The 27,813-nt window shown below is 37.1% G+C and overlaps 1 protein-coding gene across 2 annotated transcripts; it reads left to right on the top strand.

Annotated features, from left to right (window-relative positions):
- Nucleotides 1-477: 477 nt before the first annotated feature.
- NBN (nibrin) lies at nt 478-25,517 on the top strand. Of its 2 annotated transcripts, none has more exons than XM_013172374.3 (16): nt 478-657; nt 1,975-2,108; nt 2,684-2,829; nt 4,260-4,419; nt 6,019-6,122; nt 11,120-11,237; nt 11,511-11,701; nt 12,663-12,763; nt 14,610-14,748; nt 15,197-15,460; nt 15,748-16,177; nt 18,217-18,291; nt 19,756-19,914; nt 20,932-21,045; nt 22,306-22,355; nt 25,314-25,517. In XM_013172374.3, the coding sequence occupies exons 1-16, from the start codon at nt 627-629 to the stop codon at nt 25,342-25,344; spliced, it is 2,247 nt and encodes a 748-aa protein (XP_013027828.3). In that variant the 5' UTR covers nt 478-626; the 3' UTR covers nt 25,345-25,517. The 2 variants fall into 2 exon arrangements, with proteins under 2 accessions (XP_013027828.3, XP_047931165.1); XM_048075208.2 differs by lacking the exon at nt 478-657 and adding an exon at nt 1,289-1,307.
- Nucleotides 25,518-27,813: the final 2,296 nt, after the last annotated feature.

Here is a 27,813-nt window from a genome sequence, read left to right as displayed (position 1 = left end):
TAAAAAGTTTAAGGATGTTGCAAATCATCTGCAGTGACGACGTGCTTAATGGACTTAAAATTCCCATCCATGAGCCCGGGATTTTTTTGCTACTTAAAACTAGTAAGTTGCTTTTTTTTTTTTTTAATGTATAAGTTGCAGAGGTTTCAGTTAAGAGCTGTATTTCTGTATGTCACCGTTTCCCTTTCAAACACGACCCGCTGCTAGGCACGCCGACGCTTTACAGCAGAGCAGGGCAGGGGGGAGGCCTGCGGCCGTCATGGCGCCTCCCGGGCCTCACCGCCCGCACCTGGCCGCCCACCTTCACCCTGCCCCGGTCACAGCCGCCCCGCTCCAGCCCAACAGGGGCAACCGGTCCCTGCCTCAGCTTCCTGAGCGGCAGCAGCCCGGATCCGTGAGCCGTCCGCGGCGGGGCCGGGCTGCGGAGCCTCCCCTCAGCGCCACGCCTGCGCGCCGCGCCCGGCTGCGCTGCCTGCCCACTGCCGCCGCCATCGTGCGGCGCCCTCCCCGCCCGCGGCGCGGCCAGGCGGGGCACACGGGCGGCCGGCGGTGGCGGTCCCGGCCCCTTCCCGGCCCTGCCGCCCGGCGAACCGCAGCCCCTCACCGAGGAGGAGCCCCCCGCCGGGATGTGGAAGCTGGTGCCCGCCGCGGGACCAGGTGAGGGCACGGCGGCTGCAGCCCCCCCCTTCCTCCCCGCAGCCCGAGGGGTCCCGGGCGGGCCTCGACCCGGGCGTTCCCTTTAGGAGTCTGGAGCTGCTCCTTCGGCCTCCGCTGCGGTACCCAGCAGGGCTTCCTTCTGCACGTGAGCCCTGCAGGCCCGCTGCGGTTCCTTTGGATAGGGCCGGCGCTTTGGTGGCGGTGGGGCAGCTGCTTTGTGCCTCCGGGCTGGCCCCGGGTGCGCTCCTGCCCCTGAAGCAAGGCAGCTCTGTGACACCCGGAGAGCCGAGCGGAGGGGCAGAAGGCAACCTCGGAGGCTCTGCCTGAACGGTGCCCGATTGCTGTGTTGTTTCAAGGACCAAGTCTCGTGTTATTTCTTGCATGCGGGGTTTTGAAACTGTCTTGTCACTCTACCTCTCTTCCAGTTTATCTGCAGCTTTGATGTATTGATCAACTCTGATAGGTAGCGTATAATATAAAAGCTTTTCCTTGACTGAAATGCTTTCTCTTTTTTTCATAAAGAGCACTCGTGTCACCGCTGCATCTGCTCTTTATTTCCTGATTCTTTAGGAGTGACTTCAGGATGTTTGCTTTACTTCTTGGTGGCAGCAGCATGTAATCCCATTGAGCAGGGTTTGATCTCTTACTGGGTTTGTAATCAGGATGATCAGTTCTGCACTGTTTGTATTTGAAAAGTATTTGTCCACAGTTGATAACTAACATTTAGTCTCTAATTCATTCATTTTCATGAATAAAAATTGCTGGTTCACCACTGACTAGCAGGTGACCTACACCTTTTGGACACAGTCAAGCCATGCACTGTTAAGCTGCAGTGTGATCTAGCTCACAAATACCAAGAATGAGCTAAGCATAGGTCAGAGACAGAACATGCTAAGTATCAGTTTGGTTTACATTGCAAATCTTCCAGCATCTGTTAGGGAGGCATTTTATTCTGATAATAAGTTAGTAAATAAGTTATGTACCTGTAGGATTTGTGTACTGTGTACTTCTTTTATGAAGTAAAACAACAGAAAATAAATAACACACTAGTAAAAACATATTGTCCTTGAAAAAAGTATACCACCACTTCTGTAACTGCTTTGTGTATCATGAAATGCATCCTTTTATAATGGACATAGCAAAGGGGAGAGGAAGAAACAGATGTTGGCCATAAACTAAATGTGTGATTCTCATCAGCCTATTAAATCATGTATGACAAGTTTAAGGGTTAGAAATTTCTGAATTATTCTGAAGTACATTGGGTGCTTTGGAGTTTTTTGTAAATTTATATTTTTCTGTCTCTTTTTTTATTTTCAGGGGAGCCGTATCGGCTTTTAGTTGGTACAGATTATGTTGTTGGACGCAGAAACTGTGCAATTTTAATTCAGGATGATCAATCCATCAGTCGAAGTCATGCGGTTCTGACAGTAAGTCATCCTGAAACGACCCAGGTAAGTTGCCAGCATTTTACTGTGTTAAAAATACACTGTGTTGACAGCTCAGTTTGCCATGGTAATACAGCTGGAGTAGAACCACTGGCCACCTTCTTTCCTTAATCTTGAATTTTTATTTATTTATATTTTTTTCTGGGGTGCTTGTCTGTTTTGAGAAATTCAGTGGCATAAATCGTCTGTTCCAGGCTCCTGTCTGGGCATTCCTTTTATCCCAGAGTGAAAATAGATTAGGAATTTTTATTAAAATATTCACAGCAGGAAAATTATGTTATTACATTTCATTGCATAGACAAGTTTTAGACAAAGAAGTCATGGGTCTGGAAAGTGCTGCAGTTTTATCATTGCAGGCTAGGTTCTGGAGTTCACGTTTCATTCCACATCATTAATTTTGCATTTGCTTAGGGGACTGCGGAAAATTAAAAATGTCCCAAGGAGAATTAGCAAGCAGCATTTTACTGTCATTTACATGTTGCAGTTTCTGTGGACAGAAATTTGAAGACAAATCAGATGGAATTTCTTTCATGTAACCTGTTTCTGATAAACGGTCAAGGCTTATTTATGTTTGTTTTCAGAGCCAGTCTGTTCCAGTCCCTACATTAACAATAAGAGATACCTCCAAGTATGGTACATTTGTTAATGGATCAAAAATGAATGGATCTTCAAGGCCTTTGCAGTCTGGTGACAGAGTCAATTTTGGAGTCTTTAACAGCAAGTTTAGGTAAGAAGAAGTACTTAGGCTGATTATAAAATACTAAGTAAAAAAAAATGAAGCTTTTAAAAAGAGTATTTTATTTTAGCACATCACAGAACTTGGCAAGAAATAGTACAATAAAGAAATGTAAATGATGTTAAATGTTTAAAAAGTTTTTAGAAAGCAAAAGAGATGAACAATATTTGTCCGTGTTCCACAGCCTGTTACTGAAACCCTAACTGAATACATATTTTTATAATAACGATTCATTATTATAAATTAAGGAATTAAAACTATTTATAGTTTAGCATTGGCATTTAGAAGATGTGTCATGTACCATAAGTGCTTTCAGGCTTTCCTAAGTAAAGAACAAAATTTTAGTTGAGAAAATGCTAAAAGCTAAATGGTTCTAAAGGAGGAAGGAAAGTTTAAAGTAGGTATACAGTTCAGCTGAGCCCTTGTTAGCTATTGATAATGTAATGAGAAAAGAACTGAGATGGCTGGATAGTGCTTTGCGCAGAACCAACCATTGAATGCTTGTTGCTGTAATATATGCTTCTCTTAAGGGAGTACAACTTGCTCATTTTTTCAAATTTAATGTCGTAGCCAGTGCTATCCATGCGAGCATATAAAGTGCTCCTGCAGGTACAGAGACGGGCAGATAAAACCAATTCTAATGACCTTCAGAACCAACATTAAATTAACCAGAAGTTGTCTTTGTTCCTTAAATTTTACTCTTAATTTTGTCGCTGTTATTGATATTATTTGGCAGTAAAAACAGCATTCTCCACGCCTTGTTACAATAAATTATTCTGGGTATTTTAGATAGCTCCTGTACCACTTGTCAGGTATGTTTATGTCATAGGCCCAGATACATCGTGAATTTTGTACCAGAAAGGTTATGTAAATTTCTTTCTCCTTTATAGACTAAACCAAGTCAAATCATATGATTTGGCATACTGTAATGCACTGTGGGCAATCCACAGATTTAACTAGGTGTATGGTCAAGTGTAAGGGCAGTCTTAGAAAAAAAGTTACCTGAGCTTGCATTCTGCAAAACTCATGTCTTTTAAATATCAATCTGTTCACGGACTGTTCTGTTGAGCATACCTTTTGCATTTGAAAGCCCATGCTGAATTTCTTCTAGTATTTCCTAATTTTAAACCTTCTTGAAGCAGATTCTAATCGGTGTCTCTGCTCATTCTTGAGACCAAATAGTCCTTAGAAACGTTTCAAACATGAAATCAAAATGTTAATTTTTCTGAATGAAAGATAGTATATATATATTTTCAGGATATTTTAAAGCAGTCTTTATCTGTATAAAACTAACAGGGTCATTTTTTTTTTTAGGTTTTCAGAATTCTCTGTGAGATGAACATGATTGTTAAGACAGCTTTTTTCATTATAGTGCTTCACCAAAGTTACCAAAGCAATTCTCTTTCATTTGTTCTTTTCAGAGTGGAGTATGAGTCTTTGGTTGTCTGCTCCTCGTGTTTAGATGCTGCTCAGAAAACAGAGTTAAATCAAGCCATCCAGCTCCTGGGAGGTCTTGTAGTGAATGAATGGACGAAAGAGTGTACTTACCTTGTAATGGCATCAGTAAAAGTTACTGTTAAGGTATGTTGAGCGTTCGCATATTGATGGAACTGCTCTGCAATTTTTCTATGAATGTGAATTAAATTCTAGATGTGGTCAAGATTGTGGCAGAGCTTTGTTTGGCTTTACCTAGACAAATTCTTTCTCTGTAAAGTCTTCCTTCTCTTCTTTTTAAACTCCTCCTTTTCCAAACTTCGAAAGGTATATGTTGGAGGGAGAGAAAATGAAAAAAGTTGAAAAAGTTGTTTAGATAAAGGAGGGAGTGGGAAAAGGATGGATAGAGAAGCTATGGTAGCCTTGGTGAAAGCTTTGATAGAGAAGCTTTTATTCTCAGCTTAAAAGCCAAAATACCATATTAAAATGAAATAAAAATGGAAAGGGGAAAAAGTTGTATTTGAAAACTAAGAGAAATAAAGAAAAATGTTTTTTTGTTTGTTTGCTTGTTTGTTTTTTCCCTCTTAGTGTTGCCATAATGTTTGTGGAAAAGTCAATCCATTGTTAAAAAAGATGGCTTTTTTGTTTGGTAGGTCGTTTCTTTTGTATGCATGGTTGCTTGTTTTGTGGTTTTGTGTTCTTGTTGTTGTTTTTGCTAGTTCTCTCTTGTACTACTTAGTTAAGTTTCTCTATCCTTCAGTTCCACGATCCCTGAGTAAGATGTTAGTGTTGAGTCTCCTCCCACTATCCTCCAGCTCCCTCTCCTGTTCTAGCTTTCCTGTTCTGCCTTTCATGCATCCACACAGTAATTTGGATCAGAACTAAACTAAACTAGCATCAGTCTAGTTGAGGCTGCTGAGAAGTACTGGGATGGTTAAAAAAAAAAAAAAAATCACTTTGTTTTGGTGAGAACCCACACAACTGTTTACTTTTCGACTATGGAACTTCATATCCAAGTTAACAGAAGCACTAAAGGTAACACGGTTCTACTTGTGTAAAATAAATGTCTAGTCAGACAGTATTTGCTTAGATTTTACTCTTCTTTTAATTACCATTCTAAGTATTTGCCTAGTGTAGAGTTTTGATGTATGCTGTTCTTTCATTTCTGCTGGTGTTTTCCATTTTTAAATGAAGGACGGAATTTTTATTTGCTTTCATCATCCTTGTCAGTGTCTTCCTTTTCATTTTTTATGTTAACTTTCAGATAGTTTAGTGGAAATGTACTTTATTTAGGAAGAATTTGTAGCCTTTTTAACTTCCACTTGACTATATTCAATATAATTGTACAAACCGAATGCTTATTTAGCCACTCTGTGATTTTTAAATGTTATTTTTCAAGGCTTGCACAAGCCTTTTCAGTGGCAAAAAAAACAACTGACCACTCAAAAAATAATACCACACCTCATAGTGTCATTGCTTTGTGTATTGGAGCTTTAGTTCTTCTTTTGAAGACTGTCATTGATTTTCATCGGCTACCTTACACATTTTCATAACTTTGGTCAGGATAGCAACTAAAAACTGTGCTGTTAGAAGTAAAACTATCCATTTTTTTCCATAGTAAAATCAAGTACAGTTGTATTTGTGCGATGTTTTCCACATCTAAGATATTACAGAGCTCAAGTCAGTTGGACCATATTCTAGCTGTATTTTTTCTGTATGTTAAATACTTATTTTCCTTCTTTTCAGACTATATGTGCCTTGATTTGTGGACGACCAATTATAAAACCAGAGTTTTTTGAAGAATTAATCAAAGCTGTTCAGTCCAGGCAACAGTTGCCAACTCCTGAAAGGTAAGTATCATGTTTTAAATGTCACAGAATTAAATTTATGGAAGCTAGATTATCAAATAACTGCACATTCATCTGTTCAGACTTGACAGAATACGTGAATTACATTAACTTTATTTGTGGAAGAATGCCTAACATGAAACACATTTTAATCTTCAGGCAATTTTCTTGCTCTCACCCCTAGAGCTATAAAATGAGCTCTCGAAATTGATAATACATCTAGAGATGTTACTAGCTCTGGATAGGAACTTGTTTTCAGAGGTTGGTACAGCAATCCTTATGATGATATGTTTGATGCAACGTCAAAACTCTTTTGGGAGTTGATATATTAAAATGAAGAAAATTAGATTTGTATAAACTATATCAACCTCACTTCATTATGAAAATGTATTTTCCCAGTGCATGGTTAGTTTTTGAGTTTATTCATAGAATCATAGAAACATTTAGGTTGGAAAAGACCTTGAAGAGCATTAAATCCAACCATCAACCTGACCTGCCAAGTCTTATCACTAAACCATGTCCCTCAGTGCCACGTCCACTTGTCTCTTAAATACCTCTAGGGATGGGGACCCTGCTACCTCTCTGGGCAGCCTGTTGGAATGCTCGACCACTTCCTCTATGAAGAAATTTTTCCTAATGTTCAATCTAAATCTTCCTGGTGCAACTTGAGACCATTTGCTTGCTTCCTATCACTTGTCATGTGGAAAAAAGCGCTTGCAAGCTTTGTTTAAAACAAAGTTAGCCTGACTGTTAAATTTCCTGAAATAACAGATTTTTTTTTGTTTTCTCTTGAGAGATGAAGTGAAAGTAACACAAACAGGTCTTCACTATAGGAGAAGAAAATATTGTTAAAGTAATAGGAAAAGAGTATTTTTAATTTGGAATAAATAAGTATGGTAGAATAGCCCTTTTGGTCATTTTTGCCACACAGAAAAGCATAAAATAATCCCATTATTATACGGGAAAATTTCACCTGTGCCTGTATTGCTATTATTTTGACCTTGAAAAAGGAGAGTTTTTTTTTTTTAAAGTATGAACACATGATTTACGCAGGACAGCAATTTGCATTGTGTGTATTTTCAAAAGGTAAATTCTATGGGTACTGTTTCTTTGTCACTTACACTTTTCAGACTGTCTTCCAAAGCATACAAAATAAAATACGTAATGAACAGAAATGGTAAGAATACTTGGTATTTGAAAAAAAAAAAAACATCAAAACTTGTAGAACTTTATTGTCAGTTACCAGGGTGAACAATTTGTGAAGTTAAGTTACTTTAAAGACGTTCAAGTCATGATTTTTCTGAATGTATTGTTTTAATCTGGTGTGGATACTGGAAACCAGACGTTGCAGTTGGGGGAAATAAGCGGTGGAAAAAAAATAGGAGTCACGTTGTTGCTTTGGGGCGTTGGTTGACAAGAAGCTCAACATGAGCTGGCAACGTGCACTTGCAGCCCAGAAAGCCAACCGTGTCCTGGGCTGCACCAAAAGCAGCGTGGCCAGCAGGGCAAGGGAGGTGATTGTCCCCCTCTGCTCTGCTCTTGTGAGACCCCACCTGGAGCCTGCGTTCAGCTCCGAGGCCCCCAGCACAAGAAAGACATGGGTCTGCTGGAGAGAGTCCAGAGGAAGCCACAAAGATGCTCAGAGGGCTGGAGCACCTCTCCTGTGAAGCCAGGCTGAGGGAGTTGGGGTTGTTCAGCCTGGAGAAGAGAAGGCCCTGGGCAGACTTCACAGTGGCCTTCCAGTGCCTAAAGGGGCTTACGGGAAAGCTGGGGAGGGACTCTTTGTCAGGGGGTGTAGGGATAGGACAAGGGGAATGGCTTTAAATGAAAAAAGGGAAGATTTAGATTAGATATTTGGAAGAAATTCTTTACGTAGAGGGCAGTAAGGCACCGTCATAGGCTGCCCGGAGAAGCTGTGGATGCCCCGTCCCAGGAAGTGTCCAAGGCCAGGCTGGATGGGGCTTTGGGCAACCTGGTCTGGTGGGAGGTGTCCCTGCAGAGGGGTTGAAACTAGATGATCTTTAAGGTCCCTTCATCCCAAAGCATTCTGTGATTCTACATATGTACTGATATACATGCATACATCTATGTCATGACATAGGGATTTCATTTATTTTCGTCAGTGGGTCTGATAGTCATTGGTAGAAGACTTTAAATGACGGGGGGAAAAAGGAAACTAAATAAACAGACAGCACCTTAGCGATGTGCAGATGGTAATGGAAGCAGGGCTGCAGATATTTGCAATAACCTGCATGTTATGTGGTAAATACGTGTCACAGATCATGGCAGTGCCATGTTAGAACAATGCAGGTGCTGACCTGGAGCAATGGGTAACAAATACTCCTCAGTTTCAAGATACCGTTTTACATTTGCAGAGGTTTATGGAATAGATCAAGTAGGTCATCTTAAGAGTGGTGTAAAGTGGTCTGCAGCTACAAAAGAAAGGGGGAAACTTCATGAATTATAACTTTTCCGTCTGTTTATACTTTTACATCGTTCTACAATCGTGAGAAAGCTAAACAGAAATTGTTGAGAATCCTCTCTGGAATACTGAGCAAGATTTTCTGGCAGATCTAAAAAGTAGAGGTAGTGCAGGCCATAGAAAGGAAGCAGTTGGATGTGCAATCTGAAATATGCTTGATCTAATGTTACCATGCTGTAAGGCTGCTGTTACTGTCTGTTAGAGTAACAAACAAATAGTGGTTGGGGCTCTTGGCACCAGGGTGCATGTTGTCCATTCTTTTAATAGGGAAATGACAGCGTAATTGAGCTGTTAAATGCTCTGTAAAATAGAATCTAATGGATATGTTTCCCTTTTTTTAACTTTTTTGTTAACTGTTAAGACCCCCAGAGGAGTTGAGCTCACTAAATGGGATTGACACTAGCAATGTATCCATTATTTAGCTTTCAAAGAGAGAGTTCTGTGTCAAGCTAAACGAGACAGCTGGTGAGATCTATCTTTAAAATAATTGCAGTATTTTAAATAGGTGATCTTTTAAGATGTAGCTTGTGAGAAGATATTCAAAATTTACGTAGCAGCTGTTTGTATTCAGTTTTCTAAAAATGCTTTTAACCTTCATCGAGAATATCTGCATTGTGCAGCGTAGCAAGAGCTGGTACATCCACGTGACACTAAACAACTTGGTGCAGTAATAGTTTGGATCTGAAAGGAGAAAGGCTTGTTAGTGTGGTGATGCAGAGTGACAATTAAGCGTTGATTAGTACTGTAGAGTTGATCCCCCCTCCAAATCCTAGTGTTGGGGAAATTGTAAAGTTCAAAAGCGTTAAAGCTCTTTGGTTTATATCAAGACTTCACAGAATTGCAAACCTGCAGTTCACATTATCAGTGTGGCTTCTTACTTGAGGCTTTTTATTGTTTTATTATTATGACACTACATTACACCAGTCTTCTGGTAATCTCTGATAACCTGTGGAAGGAAAAAAAATGCCTGAAGAGTTCACTAATGACTGCATAAGTACAGCCCTATATGAAATAATATGAAGTAATGGAACTGCTTTTTCTCCCTTTTTACTCATTCTTTTATTTTTAAAGATGACTTTCGCCTGTAATATCCTTTTGCCTGTAATAACCTTTTCCCAGGTTAATAACTATTATTACGGGACTCAGTATCTGAAGCCCTCTGGCCTGGTAACTAGAATCTGAGGTGCCCTATTTCTTCAAATCAGTGGAATTTATCTATTTCACCTTCAAATGAAGTAGTTGAACAATATTTCTGTAAACAAACCTTGAACAGTCACTGACATTTGTCAAAAACTTTTTTGAAACCTGAATTTCATGTTAGTCAGTTGTGTCCATCAAGCTTTAGGAATTGATTGAGAAGAATGCAAAAGAACAAAGATGATTTAGAATTGACTGTAATTATTTTAGTACGCTCTAGCCTATCATCATTGAATTACATATTTGAACATGGGCTTATTCTTGTGTTCAGCTTTACTTACGTGAATATTATCAGTATCCGAGGAGACTTTTTATGTTTACAGATAGTGAAATTACTTATATAAAAAATGCATAATTTTTTTCAGGAACTTTAGTATTTCAGCATTTTGTGGAGTTTATTTCCTGCTTAGAACCTGCTAATCTTTGCATTAATAAGAAAAAAAAATCAACATATATCTGTATGTATGAATACATGTACATATGTAATTTCTTGGGTTGTTAAACCAGTTTTTGGCATTTCAGCATCTTTTTTTCTCACCTCCTTTCCAGCACATGCCTTCACCTTGATCTCTTGGGTCTGCTGCAGGAGTGAATGTGTGGCTCCAAGAGTCGATAAATACTGTTGTGACATTATCAGTAAAAGGTTGTCTTAGAGGCTTTTTCTGATGTGTGTATGCTGCTGTTAACTGAAGCAGAGATCACAGGACACAAAAATTTGAATTTAAGATTAGGGTTTCACTTCTATATAATCTGTTCCCCAACAACCCTTCTGGTTATTTTCAGACAAAAAGTTTGAGAAGCTGCAGACTGAATCAGTTCAGTTCTCAGTGCCACCACCAAGAAAAGCGTACTTACTTTCTTTCAGATTAGTAGGCTGTCATCTAGTGTGGCAGAGTGCAATTGATCCAATACAAGGGAACTGGGGTGGCTGTCCCAACATGAAGGCTAGAGCAAGCAAGACATCTGTTTTTGTGTGAAGTCCCCTGCTAAGGTAATGAGATTGCAGTCTTGTTTGTCAGTGTAGTTAGTGGAGAGTGTGGATGTCTGGAGGGTGGATGTTTAAAATCGGAAGGTTGAGTACACTCCTAAAAGCATTGTTCTTTTAGTTAACTGAGTTAGAAAGTCGTGGTCTAAGCTTAGATACTGAGAAGTGAGAGATTGTTTCCTCTTAATCTCTTGAAGAAATATTTATGTAAATAGTTTAAACAGAAACAAAGCAGTGCAGTGTTTTAACTCATAGCTTCTCCCTACAGTAGAAAGGACTATCAATCAGTACTGATACGTAACTCAATTTTGTAACTTTAATCTTCTGTTCTTGCAGTTTTTATCCTCCAGTTGATGAGCCTTCCATTGGTACTGAAAACCTGGATTTATCAGAGCACCAAGAAAGGAAAAGAATATTCTTTGGAAAAACTTTTGTATTTCTAACTGCCAAGCAGGTAATTGAGCTTTACACTGCAAAGGTGTTGCAGGGACAGCTAAGCACGTATTGTGTTCTCTCTGAATTCAGACTCATTCTCGGTTCATCAGGAGAGAAAGATTTCATTATATTTATCTTTTCACAAAACAGTGGCCTAAGCAAGATGAAATACAGGGGTAGAAACAGAACCCATCACTTCTGCATTAATCTATGAATGATAAGTATTGTGCTAGTAGGTTAGCATATTTCTAAATAAATATTTTCAGATATTTTTATTTGCATTTTTTCTTAGTACAAGAAACTGGGTCCGGCTGTTGTTCTTGGAGGAGGCGAAGCAAAGTTGATGACGGAGGGAAGAAAAGAAACTTCTTCACTGGTTTCTCCTGAAGTTTGTGTTGTCGATGTTGGGTTGACAAACTCCCAGATCCTAGGATCTGAGTCCATGAGAAACTGGACTGATTCCGTTCTGAATGTTTTGCAAAGGTGAATCATTGTTCTCTTGTACAGTGGTAGGGTAATTGCAGAATTTCTGCACTGATTTAGTCATATTTGCATACATATTGAAGCAGTAGGGTGTTTAGAAGGGGGACATTTTCTTAATTGTTTTAAGTACGTAGCACAGTAAGTAAAATTTCTTGAAATAGGAAAGAAAGGACTTGGCAGTTCTTCGAGGATTTGAGGTTTTTGGAGGGGTTCTTTCTTTAACTCACTGTTACTGAATTGATTTGAAATTACAGAAAGCAAGAGCTCTTTCTTCTATTTAAAATGAGTTAAAAATATTCTAAAAATGGGGGATAGATAATCTTTGATTTTTTAAAAATCATATTTATTTCATGGAAAACATGAAATAGCACTTTGAGGACATACAGCTCATTGCTGTCTAACTACTTGAATATCAAGTTTGTGAAAAGCAGTTTGTGTTCCGTATAACACTGGTCATTATAACATTGTAAAAAACTCAATCCCAACCCTTAACAGGGTAGTTAAACCTAGTCCCCATGAATTTCGTTGCTAAACAGAGAAAACAATTGTATTCCCGTTATTTTCATGGCTGCAGTACAGCCATGTACTGCGTGTGTGTGTGTGCTGGTAACTCCTGTAAAAGGAGTGACTCAAGTCTTTGAAGTCACTTTTCCATTCACATACATCAGAGGTACACCACAGTCAGTTAAATTCCCAGAGATCGGGTGGGGAGATGCCTTAGCCATGTTACTGGAACTAGACTGGGGCTACGGGAGCAGGAAACATGGAGGTCTGTATGTACTGGACGTGGATATGATAATGGATAGTTATGCTGACTTGCCATATTGTGGAAAATAATAACGTGGACTGAAATTTTTTGTACCTTGACATATCTGTGCTCTTCATCTTTGAAACTGTACTGAAAGACTTTTTTTTTTTTTTTTTTTAACTATTTGTGTTGGTTTCATTTTTGTGTTAACAGTAATGATCTCAGGGCTATTCCCGAAGCAGAAATCGGATTGGCGGTAATCTTCAGGTCTACAGAAACATACTGCAACCCTAAAAAGCAGCCTGGTAACAAAGGTAATTGGAAGAAGGGTAGTAATAATTTAACAGCAATAAAGAGGCTGTTTTTTTTTTTGTTTGGTTTGGTTTTTTTTTGTACACGGCATCAGCTAATAATGCTAAGGTTCTTCTGTTTTGTAAGACCACTAAAATAGAATGACACTGAAAATTATATGCAGGTTTGAAAAGGTATTTTTTTAAATAGTTTCCAGTAAACTACATTGAAAACTGACATATAAATGTAAATAAAAAAGTAACAGATCTAAAATTAGTGTAAAAACCAGACTCAGTTTAAAGGAAACGTGTTTATAAACAGTCTTGAAGTTCGCGGTTTTAGTGGCTGCTAAACCAATATGTATATAGTAGTTGTGAATTCCAACCTATTCTATCTTGTATGAAAAGACTGGGGTAACAAGATAATAGATCTACATTAAAAATTGGAGAGAATAAGAACCAACTTGATTTGTAAAGACTTGCTTTCATTGCGCACAAAAGAATTTGCCTTGGGGAAACTCTCACCACACGCTCCCACTTCAAAATCAAACCTAATCATAAAGTAACCAACGAGACAGCATTGCCACATTTGCTAAAGTAATAGTTTGGGGTTGGACATACCATGTTTTGTCTTGAAACATAACTTGTATTTGCTAATACAACAGCAGTAAAAATAGGTTCTCAGGTTAAATTTAAAGATATTAACCCTGTAGACAGCTGAATAAATTAGGAATGCTGACTGTTGTTTTCCTGTCTCAATAATTCCATTAGATAAAAATTAAATTGCCTGATTAATTTACATTGAAAGATAGAACATCAGTCTTTTAAGATAGCTATGTTTGCAGTTTATTTGTCAAGAGGGAATCAGTTCTGGTGTTCGGAGATTATCAAAAACTTCCATGTATGTGTTGCAAATCAAAGGGATTGTAAGCAAGACTTCTTCCTCCAATCTTGTCTCAACAATAAATAGTGAGATACTGTTACCTTGGACATACAAGTTGTAGTAATCATGTAAGATCATGTCAGATGTGGTAGCTCAAGGAGACCTGGGTGACTCTGTAGGTTGGTTATTCCTCTATAGGTTACAGTGGTGTGAAAAAAAAAAAAAATGAATGTATAAAGAATGGGTTATCTGAAAGGATATGCTGTCATAGATTTTATGAGACTTATATGTTAAAATAGCCTTAGTATCCTTTGACTTAGAGAAGACAATCTGTAAGACAAAGAGAAGTGAAAAGGCAAACAATATAGAATTGTGTATGTTCTTTCTGTTCTGTAGAGCATTAATGCAAGTGACTAGACTAAGCAGCAAACAGTGTTTAAGGCAGTCCCCTCACTATAAGGACTATGAGAATTTGGCCGTAGAAGGCATTTATTCTAAGATTTTTTTTATAATGGTGGTTTTGTATTATTAGGGGTAATGTGTAGTATAATGACCCCAGGTTAACAGATGATGATAAAACACTAAACGTAAAACAGATCGTGGATTTTGTGCTCTGACAGTTTTGCATGTGTATTACATGATCTATAAATTACATTATGACCATATTAATAAGTAACTTCCCATGGTGCTTCATTTTTATTTAAGCAAAATTCCGTAACTTAATTCAGCAGGATGTTTAACTAAAACAACCCCAGAATTTGGTCATTTAGAACCTGGTTCCTTCAGGTTGTTTTTTGTTTGGTGGTTGTGTTTTGTTTTGTTTTTAAATTACTAAATCCATGTAATTTTTTGATGAAAACTGCATTAACACAATTTTACAAAAAATCTCACCCGATCAGTTACCAGTGGTGGTAGTGTGATAATACATGCATAGGAAAGCAGACTGGTTATTAACCTTTTAATTCTTCTCTTGTGTTGATCTTGCAGCTGTAACTAGAAGTACTTCTGCATCAGGAATAGGGCCAGCCATTTCTCAGAGTTTGGCTGTGGATGAAACCATAATGCCAACTGCTGCAGATACCAGTACGCTATATGTAGCTGATACAGAAATAGAAGAGCAGACACGGTAAAGTATGCATGGAAATAGTTTCTAAGCTACTAGTTACAAATAAAGTACTCTTGTGGCAGAGGAACTGCATCATTGCAGTGGACAAAGAAATACAGCATTTGAAACTGCACTTAACAAATTGCTGTCGGTTGTCTGCAGTAACCTAATTTCTGCTTAGTGGTAGATAGCAATACGTCACAGGACCTCTGACTCTTTTTAGACACAAATGTAGTTACTGCATATCTGACTTGACTATCTTGACTGTATTCAAATTTTGAAGCCATTTCATGGTTATGAAAATGTATTTATTGTGGCAGATTTTACAATTTCTGTTGTTAGCACATGTACATTGCTTGTAAGTACATTCGAGTACAGCTCAGCTTTTTAAAAGTGATATTCTACAACAGTGTATCTCCTTAGTAACTTCTTGTGTGTTCACCTACTATTTTTTTCCTCTCTGCTGTAGTATGGAGATAGAGAAGACTTCCAAGACGAACAGAAGAGAAAAAGTAGCTTTCCAGGATGTACCCCCTGTGAAGGAGAACCCTAGCACAAGTGGCAATGTGAATGCAGGAACACTGATATCTAGAGTGAATAGAACATCTACACTTAGTCAAAAAAGTCATCCTCCCTCTCCATCTAAAATTTCAGAAGTCAGTAAACCTAGAGAGTCCACTCCACGTCAGCAGTCTAACTCGATTACAAATTACTTCCAAGTAGCTAGGAAAAGGTAAGTTGAAATGTTCTTGACATTATGTCCCTTATTTTTAAGATAATGCTGTTTCTGGAAAATTATTTTAGCTCCATCGATGTACATGTTATTCAAAACGAAGCTAATAAAAAGGTAATTTTTAGATCAGCTTCTGAAAAGGGAAAGCCGTTTTTCAAGGGTATTTATGTACAAATTTCACAATGCCGTCATTGAAACCCCAGGAAGCTGTTGTATTGCTGATGCAGCTAATCATATTCAAAGACGTTTTTGTAATTTCTTCATTTCGTAATTACTTTATGGTTAAGAGAAAGAGATGAAGAAGGAGGAGAAACATCTGTCCCCAAACTAGCAAAACTGGAGGAAAGGTCATCGCCTGTTTCCAAGCATGTTGAATCCACAGCTTCGTCAGTGTGGAAAAATGAAGAACAGCATCAAAAGGAAAATAACATCCAGCTGACGAGGGAAAGTAATGAACTAGCAAGTGATAAAACTGACACTAAAATTACTTCTAGTGAAAATCCTGCACCAAAGAAAAGAAAGGAGTTAGATGATTTATCTGAAAATATAGAGACACTAGAAATCGTATTTGAAAGCAGAGACCTAGACTGGAAAAAGCAAACGGCAAATCAAGACCAGGAATCTCAAGGCAATATACGAAAAAAAAGATGTCTGGAAGCCAAAGGAAGCAGAATTGAAGAAGTAAATGCAAAGCAAAAAGAGGAGAATGAAACGTTGGTGAGTTATGTTCTTCTCATGTGTCTGGTCTCGAAGTTTACAAATGTATTCGAGGGATGCAATAGCTTTTTTAAGAATGAAGAAAGTTCCTCATACATTGCAGTGTTACACCCGTTTAAATGTTTTTGTTTGTTTGTTTTTCTTTCACAGCATTGTTTCTTTGTGAATTAAAAACTGCCTCTATTCTGACATTTTTCCTCTCTTTTTCTTTGAAATAGTGCAAGTAGGACAGCAGAATTTCTCCATGGTCCAAGAATAACTTCTAATATTGTACATTGTTGTGTAATTATAATGCTAATATATATGCTAAAATAATACTCAATTACATTTATGTAATGAATTTCCTGAAGAAACCTTAACGTGACCTCTTCCATTGAATACCCAGAGTAGTTTCCAACATCTTTCAAGTTAGAATCTCTAGATGTATCATATGGAAGATCTTCAAAATTCGTGTATGAGGCAATTCAAATCACTAATGTTCATTTAAAGATAAATAAATAGTACCACTAAACTGCATAGACAGAACCTCTGGTCAGCTATGGATGGGCTGAATTTCACTTGGCATTTGAAAAGGACAGAACTTACGTGAAAAATTAAATTCCTAATATTAAACAAAAACAAAATCTTTCTTGTCAGGCCAACATGGATGAAAATCATCAGGATGTAAAACACTGTTGTACCTATTGTGGAAGAAGGCTTTTTTTTTTTAATGGTTTCTATTTTATTTTAGTTTTTAGAAACCTACAAAATCAGTGAAGAACTTTTATTTTTGAGCAATCATAGCCTTTATTTCAGCGCATTGGTTTATTTGAATAGAGCTAACACAGGGGTAAATTGATAATTCTTGCTCAAACATACATGCGTATAGTGGTAGGGGGACGGTTGGACCAGATGATCTTGGAGGTCTTTTCCAACCTTAATGATTCTTTGATATTAAAAGTTTTGTTTTCATTTTCCTCTTTGCAAATAGGTCTTGTTGATGACGGAATTCTTTCTTAGTAAAATAATATTTTAGAGAGGATTTTTTTTTGAATATATTCTTTTATATGCCATCTCTGTAAGTTTGACTTTGTTGGGCAGACACTGTAACTTTATTAGCTAACATTGCTATCTAATGAAGCATTCACTTTAGAGAGTTACTAAGAACTCTTGAAAACATACCACTTGAAAAAAAGCGAAGAGCCAGGAAGCAAAATTTGGCTTATACTAGTATGCTGTAACCAGATGCCAAACTTCAATTCCTGAAGCTCCAAAGTTTTTGGCTTCAGATTTATACAGCTTTATCATAGCTTAAATATTCTGATTTCATATTCATTCACCAGTTTGTAAATTGATGTACCCTGCAGACTGTAACTTTAATCTAAAAAACATGTTAATTTTAAAAGTATGTTGCAGATCATTTTCTGTCTAAATATTTATATTGATTTTGAAAATGCTTATTCCACTGTAAAGAGCAGAAACCAGTTAGACTAGACAGAGACTAAAGAGGAAGGGAGCAGATGCATACTTTAGTCATAGAGTAGCTTGTAATTAGTTTTCTTGATTATTTCTCTGTTTGAGACTAAGGCAATTTTTAAGAGAAACGAAGAAAACAATGGATTTTGAGTTAACAGTAGCCACTTTATTGGAAAAAAAAAAAGAACAACAACAACAAAAAAAACATACAGATTTGTAGAGGACAACAATGTTGAGAACCCTAGCAAAGTAACAAGTAAAAAAAAAAATCAACAACACAAAAGGGAATAAGAGAGAAGAGACTCATTTTTCTTCTATTTAAAAATACTTCTATTAAAGCTTACTGTCCAGCCAATTTATATACAGTATAGGCAGTGTTTACATGCTGTAAGAGTAAAATGCATAATTGAGTAACTAGAGTTTGCAAGACAGTATTTTTAATTTTTATATATAGTGTAGTCAGTTAATTTTCTGTCTCTGTATTTGTATTGATCTGAAAATGCTTGTTCCACAGGAAAGAGCAGAAAGTGATTTTATGTAATTGCCATCATAATTTTCATTTAATCTCAATCGTTAATCAACAGAGAGAAGATGAAGTTGGATCAGTTCTAACTCTAGAAAAGAAAAGTGAGATCAAGCAAGAATCTCCTCCAGTCTTGGTAAGAAACCAATTGTAAGTTTGAACAGCAAACCTTGAGAATCATTAAGAAAGTGCACCAAAACTTTGCTTTTAAGGACATAATATTTGCAAATCATATTTTGGGGTAAAGAAGGTGTAAAAATAGATCCCCTTAAAATAATCGTGTAAATTTGAATAGTGCAGTCTAGCTTCTTGATTGTATAAAGACAGAACTGTAGTTTATCTACGTGTTTGTGTAAAGCTATTTTTTATGGACACTTAAGATGATTGAGACTGCAGAAACTAATGCAGTTGTATTAACTCTGCAATGTGGCTAATGCCAGTGCTGATGTTTTTGTTAGGTAAGTACTTAAAGACCGGATAAGAATGCGATCTCTTTGGCTGCTCTGAGGAGATTACACCTAGAGCAGAAGAGATGGACTATGGGGGAAATAGATGTAACATACACTGATCAATAGTAAATAGCATACTAACTTCGTGTTACAGGTGAGATGACTAAGGGATGATGAATTAAGGAAGGAGGAGAGAATAGCTGGGAATGGCAGTGAGGCAGAGAGGAGACAAGGCTAAATGAAACTGAAATGGGATGCTTCTGAATAGAGGAAGGAGAGTGTAGCCAGTTCACAAGGAACAGGATAAATGTTTTTTGCGTGAACAAACATTGCGTAAAAAATACAAACCAAGAAGAGGGAATGCTGTGCAGGTGTACCAGAGTGCAGCGTCAGCTCAGATTAAGGGACTTCTAGTTTGCACTTTAATATAAAATACTGGTACTTTGTCAGGGCTGGAGCTGTCCTTGAAGATAGTTTAAATCTGTGTGCTTGTCCTCCATATTTTCCTTTTTAATTCACATAGATCTAACCCCCAAGCTGCAAAGTATGCATGCAGATTTGCATGCAGACGTGTACAGTGTTCCCGTGTACAAGTTAAAGTTGCTTCATTTCTCAGATCTAGTTTATAGCTACAAAGTTGGTCTAAACGATGAATCTGTAGGCTAGAATGGAGCTGAAGATGTTCAGCTTAGTCTTTGAGTTTCTATTAGAATAAGCAATGCTGGTTAAATTAATCCAAATAAAAGGCAGAGTGACAGGGAGGTGAGAAGTAATTCTTAGATAATACCTTCATTGCAAAAAAAGAATATATATATATATATATGGTTTTTTTTTTTACATGGAGCTTTATCATGAAGTAAAATTCTAGTGTAATGAGGTACACCGTCCTCATGATTATTACTGCAGTTTTTAATAATCCTGTACTTTCAATGGATATAAATATGAAAGAAAAAAAAATAGTGAGCACCCAGCTCTAATGATAATGTATAAGGAGGCTGAGAAGTACATCCATCTTGTCTTGTAGCACTGCTGCTGCTTCTCCTGGCCCTCAGCTGCACTCACTACTGTTTCTTTCTCTGAAGCTTACACTACTAGGTGTGCTCTATGTCTGTTCATATACTTGAAGTGCTCCATCCTTTTTCTTCCCTCAGAAAGACCACAACAAAATTGAAGATGACTCCAGCAGTCTTCCTAGCAGACTTCTCTTGACTGAGTTTAGATCCTTGGTTGTCAGCCATCCAAGACAGAACAGTCAGCTTATTGGCAATACGAGCTGCGGGGGACAGAAAAATTTCAAAAAGTTCAAAAAGGTATGTATTTCAAATGGTCACAAGATGGCACTGTTTAAAATATTTCAAAGTATTTCCTTAGTATTTTTTTAATATATTTCATAATATATTTCTACATTAATAGTAGCTAGAGAAAGAAACGATTCCAATATTTTACTATATTGTTTACAAATATTTTTCTAACTGACCAAAGAGTACCAGGCTGACAAAGGCTTACCTCATACCAGATTCTTTAGATACTTGTAGTCTCTTATTCCAAGCTGCTAGTTGGAATATGTCATTAAGTGATGCCTATCATAATCTCGTTAAAAGTGTGACTTCACTTCATGCTTCCAAAAACTTGCATTTCAACGTCTCCAAAGATCTATAAAGAGCATATGCTGATTCTGGATCTTGAATTTTATGTAATAAAATTTGGATTTCAAAATTAAACTAAAAATAATATCTTAAAAAACTGAGATTATTGCTTGCTTGGGTCCTGAGGATAACTTAAGAAAATCCACAGTGTTCAGTGTAAAAGTACCACTTCAGCTCATATTAAAAAAAAACAACCAAACAAACAAAAAAACATATATATGGTATAAGATTATTAGAAGTGCATTTCACTATAATATAGAGAACATTATTCAGATAATGCAACTTCCAGTTTTCTAGGAGTGTGCAGTCATTTTAGATAGAATACTATCCCAAATATAAAATGTTTTTTTCAACTTTTTGTAATAGATGTTTATGCATTTTGATGTAAAATAGAATCTATCAGTAAAGATCAGTTTGTAATGTTTTCAAACTTCATTTAATACTGTCACATTTATTTAGCATATAGAACTCATCACCTTTTTTTGTTTCTCTGGTAAAAGGAGGGACTTAATAGCTTTTTATAAATACTTTTTTCACTTCAGTCTCATTTAAATATCATCTGATAATTGTTATTCAAAGAAAGACTGACTTTCACCGCTGATATATGAATTTTTAAAACAGACCTTTTTCTTGTATTGTGCTTGCCTTGTATCTTAACTGTAAGAATGTATTGTCTAATAGGTCAGTTATCCAGGGGCAGGACAACTTCCGTACATTATTGGAGGATCAGATTTGGTTGCTCACCATGCTAGAAAGAGTTCAGAGCTAGAGGACTGGTTAAGAGAAGAATTGGAGGTAAGGAATTTTTTTCAAAGAAGAACAATACCAAAACTTGATTTCTTTAAGTGGTCATGACAACCTGTGGTCATTTCTGAAATAATTCAGAATTTTAGTTTTGAAATAAAACCTCTTCCAATTAGCTATTACACGTGCTTATAGGAACATATGCATTAGAAAAGTTACTGAAAGCCAGAGGTCGGTGGTAAGGCTCTTTTTTTTTTTCCTGATTATTTGAATTCAGTTTACATTTCGAAATTCAAATAATCAGTAATAATGATTTAAAGCAAAATCAGTAACCTTAAAGAGAGTGATCTTCTTTTGTTTTTAATAAGCAAAATAAGCATTATGGAAACTTGTGACTTTTACAAATGTGACACACGTAGGAAGGACTTTTTATATAACCCATTCTCAAATTGTTACACAGTGCAATTGACATTCTGTTCTCTTGGTAAGAACAGAAAATACTTGAGTAAAATTCTCTTGTGGTATACTGGGAGAGATACTGAGAAGTTCTATGCCTTTTTCTATTACGAAAATCTTCCCCTTCTTATGTAAAAGTTTTATATTTTATTGTAGCAGTTCTGTTGCACTTTGATCTTCCAGTATTTTCATTAAAAATATTTGCTGATGAGCTGTATTTTGTTTCCACAGCCTGATGCCCTCAACACTTTTTAATTATCTCCTTTTTCGTCCCTGAGTGTAGAGAATGCCAATTAAAATCCTTTTTATACACCAATAATCATACAAAATTTTCACTATTTCTATAATACTTACAAACAAAACTTCTGACAAAAACTTAAAACTTGCACAAACTAATCATAGAATGGCTCACCACCCTCTGAGTGAAGAATGTCCTTCTAACCTCTAATCTAAATCCCCCCTCTTTTAGTTTAAAACCATCCCCCCTTGTCCTGTCATTATCAGACTGTGCAAAAAGTTGCTCTCCATCTTTTTAATAAGCCCCCTTTAATTACTGAAATGCTGCAATAAGGTCATCCTAGAGTGTTCTCTTCTTTAGGCTGAGCAGCCCCAGCTCACTCAGCCTTTCTTCATAGGAGAATAATAATATAGGAGAATACTAATCCGTTAGTAGCAGTAGCCAGGTTTGACTAACGAAATACATCATCCATTAGGAATGTACATCGATTGTGAGTACTTAGAGAAAATTTCTGTTTTCAGGGAAAAATTTTATTAGTGAAGGAATATGTTGTTCTTCCATATTGTTCATTACTTTCATCCCTAACATCAGTTATTGAAAAAATCTTATCTTGTCAGGAACAGAATCGACGTGCAAGAGAAGAATCACTTGCTGATGATCTCTTTAGGTAAGAGTTTTATGTTCATATTTACAAAAGGTGTTTATTTTGCATCACATCTTTTTTGCACAAATGCCGATTTTGCAAAAGACTACTTCTTAGACTATTATTATTAAAGATTTCATGTATTCCCGTGTCTGGAATGTACCCAGTGTGACTTTCATAAGGATTTTTTTTATGCCTTAAGCTTCCAATTTCATTCAGACCTGCTATAAGTTTTTTAATAAGAACATTCTCAAGCAGAAATGTTGCTCTTTCCTGTCTCACGCGTAAGCCAGTTTGTTCACAAAGGCTGGAAGAGATTTCCAGGGTCAGGCTCTGTGCCATTAGGGTTTGCTAGCACGAGGGAGTGGTTTGATGTTACACTTAAGTCAGTCATCTGAATTCCTAAGAAAAAGCTCTGGAGTTTGTAACTTCTTTCATACTGGCCATGTTCCTTGCATGTCCTTGTGTTGAGGGAGCTAAAGCAACAGAATGCTAGTTCTGTGAAAAAAAGTGATTGGCAGGACTTTCTTTTTTGATCTTTGAGATTATGACTCACGCAATTTAAAAATTTTAAAAAAAGGCTATGTTTTCTATGATTTTTGTCATATTTCATTACATTTATCTCCAAAGTGTAATTTTATTAACCCTCATTTCAGTTGTCTTACCACTTTCTCTCATCTCTCTTTTGAAAGAGCAGGGAAAATCATCTTACTCAGTTGATTTTTTGTCCAGTTACTTCCAACCATAATCCTGTTTCAATGATTTTTAACTACTTTCCAATAAAAAAAAAAGAAATTCTAGGCCAAGTTTGCCGCTTTATCCGGATTTACGTCTGCAATGCAGCTTTTAAATGCATAACAATTATGAAGATATTTATAAAAAGTTACGGTGCAGCTTGATTGCTCTGCTAGAAGATTAAGTGGTCCAAAATATCTTGATTAATTCCAGCTTTTCAAAACACAGCAGCGGAAACTTAAATAATTCACATGCATTTATGCGTAGAAAAATTTTGACCTCAGCTCCGATTTATTTAGGGTATTTGTAAGTACAGAAGTTTCCATAGTCAAAAATATTAAAACACATAGTTTAACGTTCAGCAGATCATAACCTACTTCTAATTTTGTCCTTAATCCTGACTAAAACTACTTGATGTGATGCTAATGTTAGCAGCTGCAATTTCCCATGAAAACTGCATTTGAAGATGAAATTAGAAACAGTCATGCTCCAAGGTAAAGATGTGTTGGAAAGAAAAGCTGTACCTTCAAGTACTGCTAATTCAGTACGTTCAGAGATAGAGGAGGAAGGGAAGGAACTACCATACTCTCTATTAAGACTGGAAATAAATGGATAATGCTTGCTAACAGCCCTTCATTCCCTATTCCCAGCAAGGTATTTCATTTCTTTGTACATTCACTTAAAGTAGTGGACTCCTTGTAGATCGCTTTACGTTTCAGGCCACAGGCACTGTATGGTTTTTTTACTTTCTCAGATAATACTGGTTGATTTCTTTCTGTCTGTAAAACATCATCCAGGTTTCATTTAACATGAGAAATGGCTGGAGGTGAGCTGGGGGATTAAATAGAAAGTTGTTCATGACCGTCAGTGTCAGCTTCTCTGTAGACAGTCAGACAGGGTTGAAGCTGTTGGTGGTGTCCCGATGGTAGAGTTCCATGCATCATCCCCCATCTCTCCTCAGCTTGTGTGTTCTACCCCCTCGCTGCCCTCCCCCCTCCAATAGTGTTTGGTGTCCAGGACATCCGTAAATGTTAGAATTGATTTGTAACAATGCTATAGCAATAAAATCAAAGAAATGCTACGAGACCGAGCATAAGGACTGCATTTTGGTTAGCAAAGGTTTCATTATTTTCTTTGTTTTTATGTAAAGAAACTAGCAACTACTATGTGACTTCTGACCTGCCATGAATTTGACAAACACTAAAAATTGTGTATTACAGTAGAAAAATGTATATGGATGGTAAAGAAGCATGTATTTGTCCAAATCAAAGAGATATCATATTGCGTGTCATATCAACGTGTACAAACCACTCAGAGAACCTTACTGCTTTAACAGCTTGTGCTGTTAACAAACAGTTAATAAATAATAAAGCATTGCTTTCAAAAATCACACACTTCGTTTTTGCCAGAAGTCTGAGCTGCATGGCAGCAACTTCTAATACCTTTGTAGTTATGTGGTGATGTAACTTGGCTCACAAGTTGGGACATTTTCCTGTCTAAGCAAAAAAAAAAAGCGATGAATGAGATCAGAATTAGTGGAAGTAAAACTGCCTGATCATTCAGTTGTGTCCGTAAGTTATTCATGCATGAATACAAAGCACATCAGAATTTCAAAGAAGTGACACAGGATTTAGGGAAGGTGAAGCACAAATGGAGAGAGAGAAAGCCAAAGGACGACAGTATGAAGCAGCGGCAAACTGTAGGCATATTGCTGTAACTTAGATATCTACTTTCTGGATTTAAAAATAGTTATTAATAACTAAAAAACAATCCAAATCTGTATGAAAGGTAAGACAAAGCGAGGGATTGTTTTGTAGGAGCAGAAGGCAACAGAAAGGTTTTCTGTGAATGAGTTGTGGCCAAATGTTACACATATACAGTACCCCTTGCCCCTGTGCCCCCGTTTTTTTGGGTGGAGGAGGCAGGGTGACGAGTGGAACTTATATTGAGACATACAGGCTTGAAGAAGCTTTCTTATGCATGAAGTAGGTTTAAAGTAGCTAGGAAGGTGGTGAAAGCTTATTTTGGTAAAGGTGTTATCTTTAGTTCGTGCACAAGTACTGACTTCTGCATCATTCAGTCAAATTTTATCAACTGTAGTTGTCAGAAGTGCAGTCTGGGAAAGGACTGATGAACACTGCCCAGTCCCTTGTTATAAATATATAATAAAATCATTTGCATAGCATTCTTAAGTTTGAATATCATGGAGCCATAGTAATTTGTGACAAATTTTCTTTTCTGTTGCAGATACGATCCTAATGTGAAAAGGAGAAGATAAATTGTCACTTGAAGTTACAGGGATTCTCTAGCAAAATTTGCTGTCCTATTCTATAAATGTTTGCTGATTACAGCATGTAATATATAGTTGTGTATGACGATTTGTGTTACCTGTTACTATAAGACTTGTTTGTATATCTTGCTTTTATTAAAGAAAAAGAGAAGATTCTTTCATTGCTTGGTGGTTATGGATAGCACATGTTAAGGTCTTGAAAATTCTTGCCTTAGAGCAACGCCCAGTAAAATATCATATGTATTTAGGATTTCATTTCAGGCTGTTTCTTTCTAATGTTTGCTTGTCAGTACTTAGGGGAAGAAGAAAAAGGAAGTCAGCACCAGGCTTTTTTCTTTTTAGAAAGGCATTGATAAATAGATTTTTGTATGTAGTGACTGTTTTCTTGAGGACTTCATGAAGTTTTTGAAGGCTTCATAAACAAGACATTAATAAATTACACTGAGCTTTGAATTTGTGCCTGCATAGACAATATTTAATGTTAATAAGCTCCAACTTCTTCCTGTTTTTGAAGTTGGTAACATAAATTTATTTCTAGCTAACCACCAATTCTATGTGATGGCAGATATTGGAACAAATACTTGTTTTTAAAATTCAGTGGGTTTTGCCCTATTATTAATCATCAATATTTGTTTGAACAGCCTACAGCTAGACTAGAAACGGTCTTAAAAACACAGAAAGATTCTGCAATAGCATCAAGCAGTTTATTTCCTTTAGATAAAGGAGAGAGGTAAGTATAGTTTCTGCTTATTTCCTTTCCTTTGCAAATAAGGACAGAGCTGTGTTTGAAAATGGCTGTTTAAGAACAATTTGTGTGAAGAAAGTCTAAAAGCTACATGATGACAATTACCAGCGTATGAGAGTTTGTGTACTTTTCCTTTAGTATTACTTGAAAAACAGCCTTCTGTGCTCCTGAAGAGTGTAAATTTGGACATAGCCATCTCATAGTATAACTTGTTTTCATTTGCAATGAGACTCAAGTCAGAGGGGTAGAAGACTGGATTTGGTGGATTCCAGGAGTCCAAAGAGAAAAACAGAATAAAACTTTTTAGTTCAGGCAATCGGTTGTCTGTCCAGTGCTAACTGATAAATGCAAGGTGCTGTTCGTTTACATCCAATGGCCATGGCCACCATTGCCATGAACTTGGTCATAGCTCCTCAATTGTTTTACTTTCTTAACTAATCAAGACCTTTTTTTTCAAGACTCTACCGTTTGTAGAGACTTGTCCCTGATATTTAGGATTGGATGAGCTCTTCTCCCCCTCTTTAAACTGGCTCTCTGGGAGGGGGAGAAGTTTACTCTGAAAATAAAAGAATAAAAACTTGGAAAATCCAGATCAAGGAGTGGCAGAGAAGCTAATTGAATGGTGTTGCTATTGGAAATGATGTTAATGATTCAGTCTTGAAGATTCAGGCCAAGACAAACCAAAGGATCTTGTCTCATAGAAGGAGAACTGAGGAAGTTAAGGGAGTTTCTTCATCACAGTTTTGGGGGCTTTGTCTTAAGAGTTAGGAGTCCACCGAGAGACTTAAATGCAGCTGATAACTAATGTTAGCCTTCTCTTTGGTTCACTAAATAGAGCAATTATTATTGATTCTGTTGTAGATGTTGGAGCTGGAAGTAAACCAGCTTTTTTCCCTCATTTTTAAGTGCAGTGAGAAAAGCCTTCAAGACTTCTTGCTCAGTTGTGTAAAACCATCACATACAGATGAAGATGGACAGTAGCTCCATTACATCCTGGTTCAAGAGGCAGAAAGGTATGATCCCTTCTTTACAGGGGGAGAAAGATGGTTGATGTTATTAAGTATGAGTACTCATTAACAAAGCTACTTTCTTTGGCCAGAGCTCAGAATGTGCAAGCAAGGTAAGCTGGGCTATTTGAAACCACTATGTCATGTTTCAGATTTGAGGAACAGAACCTTGAAATCTCTCCGTGTCAACAGCAGTTATCGTGAAGTCAACCTGCTTACATGGTCTCAGACAAGAAATACTTTGTCCTCAGGAATACTTTGTCCTCAGGCTTTTCTTGACAGAGTCTTGCTGCTTAGTCAGGGATGTCCAAAATGGTACACAAATCATTCTGAATTCAGCAATGAGGGTGTTTTGGTATTGTGACATGCATCACCACAGGGTCAACTCCTGTCCACCCACCAGCTTTATAAAGACTGTTCTTCAGCTGTTGAGGTAGTTGCTGGAGGAGAGGTACTTACTGTTGTTTGCTGCACGTTCAGGGTGAGTTTTTGTACCATCAGAACCTCTTTTCCTGTGAAAACCCACTACTCTGACAGCCAGTGCAGACTGCTGAGGATAACGTTTTTGATAGTTGTTACACAACTCAAGCAAAGAGCTCAGCAGAATATCAAAGGAGAAGATCCTTCAGAATGGTTATTTACTATTTAAAAAAAAAAATCATCTGAGAAATTCTCAAAACATGATGTCCGTGACCCTGTAAAAGA

The sequence above is a fragment of the Anser cygnoides genome, chromosome 2, assembly GCF_040182565.1.
Source record: "Anser cygnoides isolate HZ-2024a breed goose chromosome 2, Taihu_goose_T2T_genome, whole genome shotgun sequence".
In the NCBI taxonomy this organism is placed as follows: Eukaryota; Metazoa; Chordata; class Aves; order Anseriformes; family Anatidae; genus Anser; species Anser cygnoides.
This window is presented reverse-complemented; position numbering and strand designations above follow the sequence as displayed.